General features: G+C 37.6%; 1 protein-coding gene across 1 annotated transcript; it reads right to left on the reverse strand.

Moving 5' to 3' along the window:
- Positions 1 to 4,477: 4,477 nt before the first annotated feature.
- LOC140141245 (proteasome assembly chaperone 1-like) lies at positions 4,478 to 16,425 on the reverse strand. Its single transcript, XM_072163051.1, has 6 exons — positions 16,310 to 16,425; positions 13,334 to 13,443; positions 11,161 to 11,372; positions 9,935 to 10,142; positions 5,380 to 5,516; positions 4,478 to 4,613 (listed from the first exon to the last, which is right to left on the reverse strand). The coding sequence occupies exons 1-6, from the start codon at positions 16,402 to 16,404 to the stop codon at positions 4,539 to 4,541; spliced, it is 837 nt and encodes a 278-aa protein (XP_072019152.1). The 5' UTR covers positions 16,405 to 16,425; the 3' UTR covers positions 4,478 to 4,538.
- Positions 16,426 to 19,076: the final 2,651 nt, after the last annotated feature.

Genomic DNA, 19,076 nt, shown 5'->3' on the forward strand with positions numbered 1-19,076 from the left:
GACACCATTCCGTGCATCAGGTGTTCAAACGCAATTATTTCCGAATTTGGAGTGAATCAGACAAGCAAACTTACATAGTCATAAAATGTAACTATTTTTGAAGACAAAATGTACAGGATGTTAAGAAATTTAAGAATGTTTAAGCCTACCGCGGCCCATCTCAAATCATGCACTTCTCACTACCATGTCCATTTCATATGCTATTCATGGCTTCCATGCACACACAGTGTATTGCTCAATGTATTAAAGATAACCTTTGAGTTGGAGCAAATTTCTCAAAATTGGTAGTGATTAATATTACCAAACTTATGCCATGATGAAATATAATAATTTTTGAAGATAAAATGTGCTGACCGTAAAAGATTGAACAATGTTTAAGACTACCGCCATTCATTTGAAATAATGCACTTATTGTTCATCTCCTCTATGGAGATATTTTCCATGGCGGCCATCTATGATCATGCTTGCGGTTTCACCAAACAAACCATGGGTTTTGAGGTCTTATATTTTTTGTTGTATGTCAACAAAATCGATTAAATTTTCAGGATGATCTTATTTTCATGTTGTTATAAGCAAATATAATGTTCCAGATAACGCTAGTTAATAAATACATTAAGAAAAAGTACCTTAAAATTGCACTTTCTGTTAGTAATCCTTTTGGACTTTAACTTTTTAACATGTTCTAGCAGCCCTATATAAAACCGTAACACTCAAAAGGCCATATCTCTGGAATGAAACGTCCGATTAAGATTATTTAAACGCCAAAATGTTTCTTTCATCAATTCCCAGCCAATAAGTTAGGTCTGAATCAATTTAAAAGTACTTCAATTTTTAGTGGACATGCCTAATAATAGAGTAGTTAGGAGTATTAACAACCAGCTTCTTGTACTAGCCATGGACAGTGTTTAGATCAAATCCCAGAAACAGTAGTAAACAAAAATCACTTTCCTTTAAATTCTGCTCAAAAGACAGCACAGAAATCTTCCAAAAGTGACCAGTAGATTCCTTGATGTTACTGCTGAAGCTCTGTAAATGCAGTCTAGACTAAAGATGGTGTAGTCCAGCAAAATGGCCACAAATGCTCCAATTCAGGCAGGATCTTCACTTATGGTCGCCATCTCGATTAACCTATGAATGACATTTACAATTTACTTGAATTCTGGCTGGAAACTGAAAAAATGTTCTAATTCCAGCTGGAACCTTATGGAAGACATTTACATGTACTTGGAATTCCGGCTGGCCATATTACCACAATTCCGGCAGGGTCTTCCATGGGGTTTTCCTGACATGTGAATTCCGGCTGTCAATTTAGCCCTGAATTCCGGAAGTGTCTTCTATGGGGGTGCGGAATACATCTGGAATAGCCCATTAGTATCTTTGAAAAGAGCGGTATTGTATTCAATCTATAATATGATTGAAGACAGGTGATGAGTGCAAACCTGCTGTAGTGCAGAGCGATCTATTCAAAAATTGTATTCATCTATTGCTATGGTAGTTTAAAATCTGATTATGACGTCACTTCGCCACCATATTTCCTATCTGTTTAGTTATGTGTCTCAGGTTGAGCCCACAGATTTCTCATCAATTTTCTTGATAGCAATATAATGTGATCCGACTGTTTGCCTACTTTTATTTCAACTTGGATACGAATATACAAAATACATAAGGGAGAAAAACGTTTGCACAATGTAAAAAAATACACACAATATAAAACACCTGTCAATCAACTTTACTACATCTACACCTTATATGGCAATGTGTCATCACTTAAAAATACAATGATATAATGAAAATTCTAAGCTGAATTTATGCTAGTCTCTGTCCCAGCTGGCTTGTGCTGGATGTCACCAGAAGGTTTGTTAGTGATGAAGGAGCACAAGTTGGCTGGTACTGAGACCAAATATATACATACTAGTTGAAGTATGTATGAATAAATGAATGAATGAATGAATGAATGAATGAATAAAAAGTCTAGTAATTGCAAAAGTCATGCTTTGAGTGCCATTTTCAAAGGCTTTGAATTTTATTTTCAATTATCATGTGACTTATCATGTGACTTATCATGTGCTCTACCAGTTGGAGTATTGATTTTGTAATAATTCACTGAATTCTTATTAATCCCCATGTTGTGATGTTAATTTTACACTCATAATCAGCAAATCCGATTTGTACAATAAACATTTAAAGGCTTATTCAGTGATCCTAGCTCAAGTATAAAAAAATTAAAATTGGGTATAAATCCCTTAACCCTAACCCGCCTGAATACTACAAAATACTACTTGATATATGCGCTGTTCGTGCATGCATCCTAAGTGATATATAGGCACGGTTTCGCTGGCCAGTGAAGCCCAAGACCCGTGGCGCAGTGTCGCAGACCGAGTGCTTGGCATGCGAGGGGTCTCGGGTTCGAATCCCACCCAGAGCAAACAACTTCTTTTCTTCTATTCTCTCTTTATTCTTTCCTTCTTTCCCTTCCCATCGCTGAAAAGCCCTTAGGGGGTTAGGGTTAGGTTACCACTATCGAAACTCAGTATAGGCTTCCTTAACCCTAACCCGCCTGAATACTACAAAATACTACTTGATATATGCGCTGTTCGTGCATGCATCCCACGTGGTGTGATGACGCAATCGCCCTAAGTGATATATAGGCACGGTTTCGCTGGCCAGCGAAACCCAAGACCTGTGGCAAAGTGTCGCCGACCGAGTGCTTGGCATGCGAGGGGTCTCGGGTTCGAATCCCACCCAGAGCAAACAACTTCTTTCCTTCTTTTCTCTCTTTATTCTTTCCTTCTTTCCCTTCCCGTCGCCGAAAAGACCTTAGGGGGTTAGGGTTAAATGTGAAGGATAAGTTGTTAAAAATTGTCCTAAGGTATTTCTGAAATGAAAAATTTGGGCAGAAAAAAGGAAAGAATCATTTATCAATAAAGTTGAAGCCCCATTGAAGTACATGTAGATATACTGTCAGTATATAAATTACAGATTCATATAAAATGTCTGATTTTGTCTCTCATACACAGCTTTTGGCTGAACCACTAGCAGGCTATGTATAATAGCGCATCTGTGACAATGACAAAGGTACCAAAATCTCAATTTTGATTATTTTTACGATCATCCGGATGAGCAAATCACTGAATGGGCCTTTAAGTAGTCGATTTCCAAATTGTTGCTTTGAGTCTCTGTTATTCTTTTAAATTTAAATACAACTAGAAGAATCAGTCTTAGATTAAAGGGGCATTTTGTGATCCACAGCATCATCCCCTCATCTCCAAAAAAGTTGAGATTTTTATACCACTGCAAACCTCTGACTACATAATGTTCATGTACCAAATTTTTTTTGCAGATTAATTCGTTTAGCAAAAATATCGTCATATTGGAATTACGTTGGAATTGGAACTCACAGGGCCTATGGAGCAGTGTAATACACATAATCATGTATAACTCGAAAATGCAAAAGCGGAATAAAATGAAATTTTGGGAATAAGCTTTCTTCGTGGATCTTTAGTGAAAAATGTCATAAAAAGAGGAGGCTAGGATCACAAAATACTCCTTCAAGGGTAGACTTGGTATTGTTGGTCGCTGCAGCCAGAAAAAAAAAATCGGTTTTCATTATTTAAATTAATATATTATTGAAAAATAACACTTGGATGCTTTGAAAAGATCATTCTACAAATCATATACTTTGAAAACTTGCTTGATTTATTGATGTTAATGAGTTATGTACGTTTTACAAAAGTGTTGTTGTTTCAGCCCTCTTTACAACATAATTCAAGAACCACATGACCTACAAAAGTTTATGTGATATTTGAATTCTTCTACACACTCGCTATAAAATGATAAATGCAATTTTTGCCAAAGCTCACTACCATTCACAAGATGCTGTGAACTACCAAATCGCAACAGTTTAAAATAATTGCTAACCCATAAGAGAATTGGCAATGAGTGGATTTTTAGCGGATTCGACGTCTGACAAGTTTAGCACTGTCAAGCTTTGGTCAGGAGTAGCTCTGACTTCTTCAGGACAAAGTACCTAAACAAGGGGCAGTCTTCAGTGAACGGCTCTTTTCAGAGCCATCAGTAGGCAAGGGGCGGCCTACATGTCTCATTCTTAAGTACTTTGTCCTGAAGAAGTCAGAGCTACTCCTGACCAAAGCTTGACAGTTCTAAACTTGTCCGACGGCGAACCCGCTAAAAACCCACAAATTGTTATGAATTCCTGTCGTAAAAGCCTATCCCAAAATTTGTTTAACCCATAAGAGCTTAGATTGAATAGCTGCCCTATGATGTTACTTAAAGTAGTTGTGCTCCAAGGGCCCAAGTTGTTGATGGAATCTCAGATATGCAGTTTGTAAAACCTGATATAGTTCGATCATCATTACTAGGTGACAAAACACTCCTGTGGTTCTATGGGCTGTCGACCTGAACTTTTCAAGTAGTAGCTACTCGCTTTCCTGGTTCAGTCTTTACCCGTAGAACAGGATTTTTCTTTTTCTTTTTTTTGTCACCTTTCTCTGTATTGTTTGCACAATAAAGTTATATGATCATATGTATAAAGAGTCCTTCAGTGTCCTTTCATCCAAGATCTTCTTCAATATGTTGTCTGCAGTTTTGTTTGCCTGTGAATAAAGAGGAATAAAAGCATGTTTTATGAGATAGTGATAAGTTTCAAGCTAGTGAAACTTGAAAGCCTAATTGAAAAATGAAAACCTAATATGACCTCCCAAGATTGAGAAATGCAATTTTCACACTCATGATTTGAATCAAAACCATTCATCTGTCACGGACATTCACAAAATCCGTCATCACTGAGAATGTGGCCTCTACAAATCACTCCATCAATTGGGAGGACTCTAAGTTATTTATCGTGAAGCCGACAAGACCACCAGGTGGCTGAAAGAAGCCATCTGGATCCGCCGAAAAGGACATGACACTCTAAACAAGGACGAGGGGGCCTACGCACTCAACAACATCTTTGACCAACTCATCACGCCCTCCACGGTGCATCCTGTTGCCTATAAAAGCAAGCAGTCAGATGTGATGAGTTGCCAGTCTGATGAAGCCACTAGTGTAGAGGTGAAACGTTACTAAAAACATGAGTAAATCACCTCGTTTTTACTTGGAATTGTTCAAAATAAACAAAATTCACAATCTACCTTTGGTCATTCAAATGCGTATAGCTTAGTGGACTAAAGTTGCATTGTGTCGAATGATATATCAAAGTATGCAGAACAAAATTCTTCATCTATCAACTACATTGTACTTTTTTCTTGCAATTTAGTTTCAGTGTTTATAAGAAATGGCTATTGTTTTGGGTGTTTGGATACTTTTTGTACATAGAATATAAATAACAGAAGAAAAAAGTGCACCTGGTAAAAACCTCACCTTTGTAATATTTGAGAGAACTGTTGACTGCAGCAACGGTGTAAAGACTTTGAATGAGTCCAAGTCAATGAACATGGATTCCAAAAAGGCAACATACAAAGATGCTGGCAGATTACTCACTTGACAATGAGTCAACACTGTAGAAAACAAAAACATAAAAGTTTACAATAAATATGAAATGTATTTTTATTTATTTGAGAGATTTACAAAAAAAAAATCACATTTTCAAGCAAAAAATTATATAAATTTTTTTTCAAAAAGAAATTGTCTCATTGTCAAATACCCTATGACAATCAATATTTCTAAAAATATCAATTTTCACATCTACTACACTGAATTGACCATAAATATAAGTAAAGTCCATTCCCTCTAGAGAGTGAAGGTTTTGACTGGGTGTGTTTACTAGGTTAATGGTTTTGCCTCATTGATTTCACTGACCACAAGTTCTGCAGGGGTACTCAAGAAGTCATAACAAAGAGACACTTGTCATGGTATAATAGTAGACAGTATACAATTTAAATATTTTCGGAAATGGTGTATTTCAGTTTCACTTTATTAAGTATAAAAAAATGATACAAAATAAGAATAACCCGAGTACAGTCACAGATTTGGAAAAAAGTCTTAAAATATTTATTAACATACTGCTTGTGGTGTGCCAATTGAATCAGTTGTTGACAGCTAGGAAACCTCTCTGGTGTGTAGTAATGTGGATTGGTTTTTATCAGTGTTGGAGGACTCGGGACTCGGACTCGAGTCCGGACTCGAGTCCTTTTTTCAAGGACTCGGACTCGGACTTGGACTCGGAAGCTAAGGACTTGGACTCGGACTCGGACCCCAAGGACTCGGGGACTCGGCTTCGAGTCCCCTTCGAGTCCGGCAAAATATGGTCTTTTTAGGTCTTTTATTTTCGTTCATTGTAAACTTCTTCTTATGCTTGATCAATGATCACATCACATGATTAATTTAAGTAATTTTACATGCAAATAAATTCAGTTTATAAATAAAAGTACAACCAAAAAACAAGATTGCTTTCAGTTATATCTTTAATTGGTTAAATGGATTTTAATCATAATCGTTTGTTTTGTACGGAAAGTCTAATCTACGGAAAGCCCAATCGGACATTGTAACAGCAATACAGCATGACTGCTTTTTTAGGCGCAAGTTTAGAATATAGGCCTACATGAATAATAATTTGTGGGCAAAATAGGGGCTTGATGAACTGAAATTTCAACATTTTTGTGGAGGTCTGTGAACTAAAATTGGGCCATATTATAGGCTTTAAAGCTAACAAATTCAAAATGTTTCCAAATTTGAGCTAAAGAGCTACAATTTTCAGAGTATTGGGCTCAATGAACTGGAGCATGATGCAAACTGTGGGTCTCAAGGAACTGCCAGAGAGCATGAAAAAGGGACCCTTGACCGCCGTACATAGCCTACCCGTACCACCTTTACATGTGAGTAATCCCCCCCCCACTCCCGGAATAATACTGCATACGCCTACAGCCAGATCCAACACCCTTTCGTTTGGCACCTGAAGTTTGGTAGTGACGTCATATTTTGATTGTCATATTGCATCTTTTGCCTCTTTAAAACACAAGCCTAATAAGTTGGGTGGGGGGAGTCTGTGATTATACTCTGTTATGAGCATTTGGGGAAGGTAAAATTAGGGGCAAGATTTTTTGGCCGATCAAAAGGGAGGGTGGAAGCAATTTTTGGCAAGCAGATTTAGCGGATTTAGAGAGGGGAACAAGCAATTTTGACACATGGGGCACCTTTCAAATAAAACGCTCTAAAATTGCTTAGAAAACAGTATGGAAACGCTTACATATTATGCAAATTTGCCTGCTCGTTGCACTAGCAACATATATCCAAGGTTTGTAAATTGGGATCCTCAAAAATAGCATGTGCAAAGGGGGTGCAAATTTTTTTGGCAGATTAGACTACCGACTGAATTACTGGTATCATTAGACCACTTTCTTGGTCTGTTAAAGTGGTTGACTACATCGTTTTTCTCTCAACTTTCGATCATGCATGCACTATTTTATAATAGGCCTACAAGATGGTTTCCGAAATAATTTTCTTCTGACTTGCAGATTTTTCATACACATTAATATTTTTATTAGCCACCTAATGCTATGTCTTCTAAAGGTATTTATTTCCCTATTTAGCTCTATTGGTGCAAAAGAATAAGCCTACAAGAAGGTTTCCAACCACCTTTTACTTCCGACTTTCGCACGATGCATGCACATTAAAGAAATATTTATAGGCCTATACAAGATGGTTTCCGAAAGAATTTTCTCCCGACTTGAGGATTTTTCATGCACATTAATATTTTTTATTAAGCATCTTCATCTAACTGCTACACATCATGCTATGTCTTCTGGAAGTATTTAGTTAACTATTTAGGTCTGCAAAAGAATAAGCCTGCAAGATGCTTTCCGACTTTGTTTTCTCAATGGTGCACCCAGTGGCACATTAATATTTTTAATATTTTTCTTTAACCATGCATAGATATTAAACTGCTATACCCAGTACAGTCTTCTAATTGACATTGGCATTAAACTGTTTAATTTTTTTTTGAAAACATGAACAAACCCCGATATTAGGCCTACAGACTGATACTATGATGATGATTCAGATGATGATCAATGATTTTCTGAACTTGAAAGATTTAACAAAGCATACTTCTAACAACATTAGAAGTAACAAACCCCAATGTTTCAAGAAAATGTCAATTTGTTTGGTTTACATACTTTACCCAATTTCTTGAGGTCAAAGGTCACATACAAGGTCAAAGGTTGACTGAGGTCACCAAATCTTTTAATGATTAATTTTTAATTGTGCATCACATATCCCACAATCAGCTTGATCAGTCATGTAATTAAGGAAATATGACAACTTTAAGATGGCTGCTTTCCATGTAAAGTATAGCAAAGTAGCACTTTCAATGAGTGATAACTTTCGTAAAGGAAGCATCTTTCTGTATTGATTTATTAGTTTGATGGAATGGTTCTTTGGTATTGCCAAATTTGATTGCACATTCGTAAGGTGGGCCCCTGGACCCCGGCCGTTACGTGCTCGGTCGCACAAGTGCTCCCTCGCAATTATGTGTTCTACTTTTGGGGTTTCTGGGGTTGGCAGGTATGCAAAAGGTACATTTTTTAAAAATACGGTTTTAGGGTGCAAAATACGGATTTTTGTTCTTCTGAGTACGGAAATCTGGATTTCAAAGTTGGCATGTCTGCCCAGGGCTTGAATTTGATACATAAGGACTCGGACTCGGACTCTGACTCGAACATTGAGGACTCGGACTCGGACATCAGAAATTGGCAAGGACTCGGACTCGGACTTGGACTCGGACACCAAGGACTCGGACTCGGACTCGGATGACGAGGACTCGACTACAACACTGGTTTTTATCAATATTGGGAATTATCAACTAAAAATAACCTTTACAGTTAGAGAAAATGAACTTTAATTTGAGGCATATTGTATACGTCCCAAATCTAAAAATAAAAAAACTCACTTCTCTTGGTTTCAGGTCACATAAGTATAGTACAGGAAACAAACTTTCAGATGGGAATTGTACAATGGAGCAAAAACAATTAGCTGCTGTACATGTACTTTGTTCTGCAAATTTCTAATTGGTGAAAATATGACTCTCATCATAACATTTATTGATATGGAATGGGTGCATAACCTATGCTGGCTATGCAAGTTGTGTGTTGCGAGTGATGGATGTACACTTGTCAATTTGCAAGAGCCTGAGTTTATTTTTGACAAAATCCAAATAATTTTCAGCATTTATAAGTAGAACAAAGTATAGCAGCAAATGACAGGCATAATAATGAACTTTCATGGCAAAACCTGGAACTGACAGAAGAATCTGAATTGAGCAAAAATACCCCCCAAATGGCCTGAAAATAAATAAAAATATGTACAATTTTGGTAACAAAAACCCCTAAATTACGGTTTAAAACAAAAAATTCTCATGCCGGAAATGATCAGGTCAAAATTATTTCTGTAAAAAAAAAGGATGCTTTCTGGTAATCTGATTATATGTTCAGTGGTGTGCACAAATGGGGGGGCAGGGGGGCCACGGCCCCCACTTTTGTTGGTCATTCGGGGGAAATCAGTCATTTCCCGCACCTTACACTCCTAATCAGACTCCATTCGGGAGAACCGAACAACCTGGCCCCTCCCACTTTCAATGTGCTGCGCATGCCACTGAATATGTTTACTGTTTGAATTGCCAAATATCAACCAAATTAAAATTATGTACTAACGGCCGCTGTGGCTGGATGATTGCCCCAAAAACAAGTAGCCAAATTCCACAGCTAAACTAGGCACTGACAACACTGATTCTCACCAGTGGTGTATCCAGGTGACGACAAGGCTATTTTCAAGGGGAAAATGTTGACGAAAATGGTCAAAAATGGTCTAGAAATCTAAGATATGGCAGCAAGCATCCTACAGGGTAGGGGAGGGCGCAAGAAGTCCAATGGGGGTGCTGCTGCCTTCTTTGCCACCCCTTGGCTACGCTACCGATTCTCACCTGCTGCACTTAGACCCTTGACTGTATTTGGCGACTCTAAAAATGGCACTCTACTTGGCTGTGATTGGCTGTGTGCTGGAGATGACCTGAGACAACGCAGAAATGGTGTCTGGATTTCTGAGATGGAGACGGCTGCCTTATAGGACTGGACTGGACAGCTGTCCAGAACTAATACTTCTATTGATGTTGTGTCAAGTTGTGAGAAGATCTGAATGGAAAAACAGGAATCTTGTAAAAGATGTAATGGGGAAGGAGAGGTAATGGGGTGTTTTAAGTTTTGTGGTAATTATATTCAAATATCAAAATGGTGTGCATATTGGTCATTTGATTCAGTAAAGCAAAATATTATGCACACAAACTCCATCGTCCCTTAGAAGTTTAAGGGATATTTGCGAGTTGTTCCACCCTTTGGTGGTTTCTGAACCAGAGGTATTTCAATGTCCTACTATAGTAGCTAAAGTTATATAAAACATATCCAATGTTCAAAGTACTCACATTTTATGGAGACTCAATGTTTTGAAACCTACTTGTCTGGTTTCTTAGTCATGAGTGATGACTTGATCCAGAAGCACTGGTGGTGTTTCTGCAAGAAACACTCCCAGGCAGTTTGGATGACTGCATGGGTGATATTTTTTTACGTTTTGTCATTCTTTACAGGAAAATACATCTTCTAGAAACACCACCAGTGCTGCTGTATCAAGTCATCACTCATGACTAAGAAACCAGACAAGAAGGTTTCAAAACCCCGAGTCACCATAAAATGTGAGTACTTTGTACATGGATATGTTTTATAGAACTTGAGCCACTAATTGAACTAACCAAATACACCTCTTCCGGAATTTCAATGTTCTTTATGAAATGATATCAAGGAAATTGGAAATCGTTATTTTGAATTAATCATTAGTCAGTAGATTCAACCTTTTCCATACCAAACATCAATTTTAGATATAGCATTCTGTATCTGAGCCCTGTTATGTCCAAGCCTTAAAATAAGCAGACTGGAACCAGGAGCTATTTTTTTTCAAGAACCAGGAGCAATTTCTGAAGAAATGGGAGCAATTTGCAGTAATGCATCGAGTGTAAAACTGGAACAGGAGCAATTGGTTTCAGAAAATTGCTCCTGCTTAATGTGAATTTTAGAAAGACCGGGAGCAATTGCTGTTTTTATGAGGCCAAATTTGCTCCCAGCACCTGCTTATTTTAAGGCTTTCTTATGTCTTTATTACCTTTTCCGTCCACTGAAACACTTGTTCTGCCAATATCTCTTGTTTGCATTGGCAGACTATCACTCCAGGATGCGTTCTCAGCCTAAAGAGGGCGCTCTCTCTATTGGAATGTGCTTGATGTCTCGCTGTACTACCTTCACTGTCTATTTTACCTGCTGTGATGTCGCCTATTTTGGCGGCTTCATTCTGCAAAATGTACGCTTCCACAAAACCTTTTGGAAAGAAAATTGAAATAAAAAAAGTGAAAATTTATTTGCGATTAATTTTTCACACTTTGCCAATTTTGAACTGTTTCGCTTGTTTTTAAATTTGTGATTCTAAGTTTCCTTACATCGACCTATACACAAAAGGAATATATTTGTGCTTTGTTATTTTCGCAGTATAACAAATACCTCTTATTTGATATGTGACCAGCTCTTTAAGGCCTTTAAAGATGACATTCCCATAAAAAATTTTTTTTGTAATACTAATTTTATGGTATATGACTGTGGGACTAAGTGGACATTCAAATCCTTGAAAGTATTTATTAAAAAGAGGTTATATTAAAATCAATGAATAACAGTTGAACTATGATAATACCTGTTTGTGTAAGGCAGGGAACTAATTGGCCCATTACTCAAAATAGCAATTTGGCAAAAATATCAAGGTATCACCAAATTATCCATATCTTGAAAAGTATTGATGCTATTTATATAATTTTGGTATCATCTTAAAGCTTAATGTCTAGTCAGTGGTTTCCTTTTTATTCAGATCATGAAATGTCAAAATTGTGACTTGTTCCTGGTTTTGTCTTATCATTCCATAAAAATTATTGCAGTCAACTTTCAAGGGTATATTATACTTTTCTTCCTTTGTACAGGAGTGTTAATTGGTGATGAATCCACTTTAACAGTACCGTATATGCGAGCGCAAGTAAACGGAAGCACACATACGTGTTATGTGAGCGCGAGTGCCTGGAACTTGTATGCATATATACGTCTAGTCGTCAGCGTTTGAAATAAGGCGTGTCCTTGCGTCAAATACCCGTGAAAGTCGAAGCGGACCCGCAACGCGGACCCGTAAAAATTGAACCAAACAGAGAGCAGAAAATCCTAGTTTTGTTGTTCCACTGGAAAATTTGGTTCACATAATACGTGTAGCTCCCAGGAGGCATTGCTAGTTACTGTTTCTATAGTCTACACCTACATTTAATATTTCATAAAAGTCGGACCCTTGAAAATTAGTGGGGAACCTTGAAATTTCAAAGGCAGGGGTCTGGAGGACCCTTGGATTTCTTTTCTTATTTCAAGGCCTGTTAGTCGTCTACAACTTTACATGTGGAATTCATTATTTTGGAGGAAGCAGATAAACAATGCTGTTTTATTCTAGTTTTATTACTAACATCAACGAGAAATCATCGATATTCTTGTAATTTTGAGTGGTGAATTAGATGATCTTTAGATTGTTTTCCTTGCTGGAAAGGGATTCAATCATCAGGGCAGCAAAAAATGAATTCCTTTCTGGGAACTTGAACAGCTATTTGGAATATTTTCTGCAAAGGCAGAGCACAAGCCTTAACAGGTGGGTGGTGGGGTCCTGAGGACAGCATCCCCTGGAAGCTCCTGGGTTTGAATTTGATGCAGTGATGCTTTTCATGCATAAAAATTAGCATGCTGACTTTGCTGAGGCACTGTTGCATTTTCAGCTCATGAATTTGTGTACTTATATCAAGAGTGATTGTGTTCCCAGAAAAAATTCCAGAGCCACAGAAAAATGGATATTATTTTCCCCCCATCTTTATTTTTTTTTCTGCGACTCTTGAATTTTTTCTGTGCCACACTGTAGCATGGTACAGTGGATTCTGTAGCACTGTACAATCATGTTTCAACAACAATCACGTTTTAACAACAATTATCCAGCGCATCGGCTGGGGCGTAGTGCAAGCTTGGGCTGGGGACAGGGTGGACAAAGTCCAGAGGCCCCAAGCAAAAGCAAAAATGAAATATGGGGGAAAAGTGGAGATGTTAAAAGGGTCCCACACAACTCCTTATACATCCATGGCCCCTGAGGCTCTTCCTGCGCATCTGCTTGGTTTAATTCGCTGGGGCAGCTAAAGCTGAAAAACCACACAGACGACACAGACACAATGTTGTTGATGAAAAACGGTGAAACACAATTGTATCTCTTATTTTACCTGCAGCAGCAGCTCCGACTGTTACTATCAGATTACTACATTTCAGCAATTTGTTTGGTGACTTGTTGATTTCTTCATTAATTCCTTCACTCCACTCCAATTCAGGTGATCTAAATAAACACAAAGAAGAAAAAAAAAGTGTTGATGTGATTAGGCTAATGAGTGATATTTTCTAATTTTGGCTAATCCCTTCAATATTGTCGGTGTTTGGTCTACACGATTCATATACATGTTATATATGGCACATAAATTTTTCACTGAAATATATAACAGTGGGGCATTTCGTGATCCACAGCATCATCCCCCCACTTTTCCCGAAAAAAATTGAAATTTTTATATCACTGGAAACCTCTGGCTACATGTGTATGTACAACAAATTTCTTGCAGATTAATTTGTTTAGCAAAGATATCGGGAAATTTGAATTTTGTTCTGGTATACCAGAACGAAATTACAATGCATTGTCTATGGAACAGTGTAATACACATAATCATGCACAACTCATGAACACAAAGTCGGAATCAACTGAAATTTTGGGAATAAGCTTTTTTAGCGATTTTTTCGTGGATATCTACCATGCTACTGAAAAATGTCGTAATAGAGGATCACGAAATACTCCTTTAATTACACATCTTCTTGTACTTCTTGCCTAAACTCCTATGCTTGAAATTTAATTGTAATACTCCATCATTCATGATCATAATGAGGTATCCCATGCAAACCTTTGCACATTTGCTAGTCAGCCAAATTCGCCGAAAATGTCAATGCAAATTTACATAGAAATTTAAAACAACTGGCCGAAGAAGGAAACCTACATAAATGTTTTCTATACTTCACTTGACCCAATATATGATTTTTTATGGTGATAAGACAACCGCACATGTAATTTTAGAGGATTTTGATAGCAGTTCCATTAAAAAAGCTGCTATCATAATGAGACTAAGATCTAGAAACACCCCCGAAATGCCATTTTGGGGAATTTTGCTAGCTGAATCTTTTTGATGAAAGTCAATCTTTGACAAGATGTAACTTTGCTCCGCAAAGTGCTATGAAAAAAGGGTTTTCAGTTTTGGCTTTGTTTACTCAAGGGCTTTAATTTGATATATAAAATGATGTAGGTATGCCAGGTGAATTCAAATTTGCCCTCAAACTGCATCATTTATATATCAAATTAAAGCCCTTGAGTAAAGAAAGCCAAAACTGAAAACCTTTTTTCATAGCACTTTCGTAAAAGTTACATCTTAAATTCCCCAAAAAAGCATCTCGGTGGTGTTTCTAGATATTAATCTCATGTTGATAGCAGCTTTTTAATGGAACTGCTATCAAAATCCTCTAAAATTCCATGAGCGAGTGACTTATCACCATAAAAAATCATATATTTGGGTTAAGTGAAGTATAGACAACATATTTATGTAGGTTTCTTTCTTAGAACAGTTCTTTTATATTTCTATGTAAATTATGTATTGTGTTCTAGGCTAATTTGGCTGACTAGCAAATGTGTTAATTAAGGGTTGCCTGGGATACCTAAATGATACAGTTTGATGGCAAATTTGAATTCACCTAGCATACCTACATTAGTACATAATTAATGATGTGTCTGTTTTGCCCGTTTTTTTTTAAAGTTTGTGTTGCGTACGATTTCGTACATGCAACACAAACTTAAAAAACGAGCAAAACAGACACATCATTTAACGGTACAACATTTCCGTATTGGTGCTGCCCTATTGTAGGTATGCTAGGTGAATTCAAATTTACCATCAAACTGCATCATTTTATATATCAAATTAAAGCCCTTGAGTAAACTAAGCCAAAACTGAAACCTTTTTTCATAGCACTTTCCGTAGCAAAGTTACATCTTGTCAAAGATTGGCTTTTATCAAAAAGATTCAGCTAGCAAAATTCCCCAAAACGGCATTTCGGGGGTGTTTCTAGATCTTAGTCTCATGGCGATAGCAGCTTTTTTTAATGGAACTGCCATCAAAATCCTCTAAAATTCCATATGCGACTTGATTATCACCATAAAAATCATATATTTGGGTCAAGTGAAGTATAGAAAACATATTTATGTAGGTTTCCTTCACCGACCTATTCTCGAAAAAAAAATTCAAATTTCTATGTAAATATGCATTGTGTTGGGGCCCCGGTCTCGGCGAATTCGCTGACTAGTAAATGTGTTAACTAAGGTTTGCCTAGGTTACCTACCTATTGTGCAGAGCTACTACGGTATGGATTCCCCATACTAGTCATCATGCATCATGGTCATATGCTAGTTGCGAACTAGCTCGTTCACGTAGCGTTTTCGTTGTCCCACTGGCCTACTACAAACGTAGATTGCCTGGCGATTGGAGTGTTATCGTCAGAGCACTTCGGACTAGTTGCGAACTAGATTTAGGTAACCCAGGCAAACCTTAGTTAACACATTTGCTAGTCAGTCAAATTCGCCGACAATGTCAATGCATTTTTACATAGAAATTTAAAACAAGTGCCCGAAGAAAGACACCTACATAAATATGTTTTCTATACTTCACTTGACCCAAATATATGATTTTTTATGGTGATAAGTCACCCGCACATGGAATTTTAGTGGGATTTGGATAGCATTCCATTAAAAAAGCTGCTATCATAATGAGACTAAGATCTAGAAACACCCTGAAATGCCGTTTGGGGAATTTTGCTAGCTGAAACTTTTTGATGAAAGTCAATCTTTGACAAGATGTAACTTTGCTACGGAAAGTGCTATGAAAAATGGTTTTCAGTTTTGGCTTTGTTTACTCAAGGGCTTTAATTTGATATATAAAATGATGCAGTTTGATGGCAAATTTAAATTCACCTAGCATACCTACGTTTTCACTGACTTCTGAATGTTGAGGTGCCGAATTTTGAAGGTTTTACGGTCCAGACAAACCACCCTAAAATGTACACACAGGCTCCTTTATTTTCAAATCAACCTTAATAATAAAACACCCCATTATTCTTACGGTATCCATGGTTGTGATTGATCTTCATCATCATCGTCATCATCATCAACAGCCCGGGAAGAAAAAGTCAGCACTTCTCCAAAGAAAGTCGCCATGTTTGTTGTTATAGGGTTGGGCAAGAACAGGCAAGAATGGATAGACGGTGCAATAGTCTGCATGGGCGCAATGTGATATGCTGTATCAGCGTTTGACAATTTTTGGGGCGCCCGCTACGGCGGGCCCCTTATTAACTTGACTTTGCAAAATGCTTCTAATTTCGGTCTTGCTAGATTTACTCTAATCTTACTGTCATGATGCAGTTAGGCCTATGTCTATAGTAGAATTCACGACCTTTGCAGGACTAAAAACCCCATTAAAAGCTATTAAACCAAGATAACACTCATTGAAAACAGCTCAACTATGTTACATCAGATCTTCTCTGGTTAAATACACACACATGTGTCTGTTTTACCTGTGCAATGAGCAATGAGCTGGTATTATAATTTCAGTTGGGTGAATCGGCGATTATAAAGCAAACGCTGTGCATATTGTTAACCACATTCTTGAAAATGATAATAATAATAATATAATGGCTGTGGGCCGTAACATGGTTTGGAAATAATGTCTTCATATTTTTTTGGTGTTATCTGTCGCAAATATATAGCGGTTATTTGTTTACAACCTATGCCAACCAACGCGTCCACATGTCTAGCATTGACCGCGCCGTCATTATCGCGTTGGCGTACACGACGCGCGTCACTTGACTTGCACGCACGGGTACACATAGCCAACGTACGGTTTATGGTATACTGGGATACGGGATTAGGCCTCACGGTACTACTATAAAATATCGTAAAGGTTTATGGTAGGCAGTACCACCACACAGAAAAAGAAGAGGTGCTGCGGTGCACATCCCTGGAGTTGACATGGAATGGGTCTATAGCATATTAAATTGTGTCATTGTGGTTCATTTCTTGTGACACTTTGGAATTGCATGCATCGCATGCCTGCAACAGAGTGCAGTCGTAAGGATTTGCTTTTGTTCTTTTGAAATGCTCACTAAATGTAAGTCGTCCCAGTCATGACCCACCGAGCATAAATAATTTAACAATAAAAATGTTCATGGCCTTTTTTTTGAGTTCTTAACGTTCTATTATTTGTAAGAGAAGTTTTGTTGACTAATTTGTATACATGATATGCATGAGTACGGTTCTCTTCTTTCGTTCTATTGTTCAGTCAGTGTACCTAAACAAAGGATATATCTTTATTATTTTCTCGTAATCCCTCAATATATAATTATTTTTAGGACATTTCAGGTATTTTTAAATTGGATATCACAAATCGTTATATATGATGAACCCGGATGATGAACAATTAATATTCATTATACTAGCCTAGAATGCTTTAGTTTTTACACAAAAAATATTTCACTGAAAACCCTTCCCCTAGGCTATTTAAAAAAAAGTACTCAGGCTTCTTTTACTTAGCCTGTGCAACTAAATTCAGGGTCGGATCCAGGAATTTTTGATAGAGGGGGCGCCTTTTGGTCGACGACGAAAAAATTGTGTTAAGGGGGGTTACCCCCTCGAAAACTCAACGGGTTTGGCCCATTGTTTGCTGTTCATGGCCGAATTTGTTCATTAAAAAAAAAATCTTTCATTTTTTGTATTTTTAAGTTAGGCCGGCGCCCTTTGCTAGAAAAAAATAGAGGCGGCTGCGCCCCCCCCCCCTAAATCCGCCCTTGAAATTAGCATTAAATAAAAGGAACACTCCGGCAACCACAACATTATAATGCCTTATAGACTGTGGTGATATCTGATTAAGGCTATTATGTTTGGCAACTGACTCACGTCGTTCGGGCTGGCAACCCGTTCCAAGATGGCAGCGCCCTGTGTGAATAAATGTTGATTATTGCTACGTAGATTGCAAGTGTTATGAATCACTTATTTGCCTCCGAACCCCAGCATAAGAATAAGACATAGACGAATCCAATTTCACGCATTCCTGCTCCTCAATGGCAGCCATTAGCAGCGACGGGTACCCAACAATCCCACCTAAAATGTGGGATGATGCGGCCTTGAAGGGTATCATAAACTGCATTCTATCACCCGTGTTACACGTAGACAAAAGAATGATGACAGTTTACAACACAAAAGAATCTAACATCGAATTTTAAGCGGGTTTAATCCACCCAATTGGGTACTCACAACACCTGTTTGGTGCATACGGGTAACCAAATATGGCTCGTTGGATTCGTCTATGTTAGAAAATTTTAAATTATCAAGCACGAATCACATTGTTTTATTTTAAACAAACTCATATTGACCATAAAAACGAATTGATACAGCGGTCTCTCAACAGGCGAAATTATCCCGGGCGCTGAATTTGTCCAGTGCAATGACGTCCCAGTAATACAATGAAGGCTGACAGCAATTGAGCACAAATAACCATGACGTCATTGCTCTGGACAAAATCGGCGGCGGGAATTTTGAATATCGCGTGTTGAGCAAGAGCCGGCTGTTTTTATTTGTTTTTATCGTCAATATGAGTTTGTTTTAAATAAAACCATATGATTATTATTATTATAATTATTTTTCTAATGTTGTGATTGTCAGAGACATCCTTTAAATACATTTTATTCTTTAAAAAAAACCTTTTAGAAATAATTTCATTTTGCCGTAGGCCCTATACTGCTGTGACACATAATCAGAAAATAAAGGTTTTCTTCTCGAAGCATGATCTCAAAAGGAAGTGACACACTTCCACTTTTAGCATGTTGAGCTGCAGA

The sequence above is a fragment of the Amphiura filiformis genome, chromosome 19 (assembly GCF_039555335.1).
Source record: "Amphiura filiformis chromosome 19, Afil_fr2py, whole genome shotgun sequence".
In the NCBI taxonomy this organism is placed as follows: domain Eukaryota; kingdom Metazoa; phylum Echinodermata; class Ophiuroidea; order Amphilepidida; family Amphiuridae; genus Amphiura; species Amphiura filiformis.

Excerpts from the sequence above, each read along its gene's own strand:
- LOC140141245 (XM_072163051.1), bottom strand. The coding sequence starts at position 16,404 with ATGGCGACTTTCTTTGGAGAAGTGCTGACTTTTTCTTCCCGGGCTGTT. Across the intron at positions 10,143-11,160 it reads TGTTTCAGTGGACGGAAAAG|ATCTTCTCACAACTTGACAC; the intron begins GTAATAAAGACA and ends TTTTCCATTCAG. Across the intron at positions 5,517-9,934 it reads CAAGGGTCTAAGTGCAGCAG|TGTTGACTCATTGTCAAGTG; the intron begins GTGAGAATCGGT and ends TGTTTTCTACAG.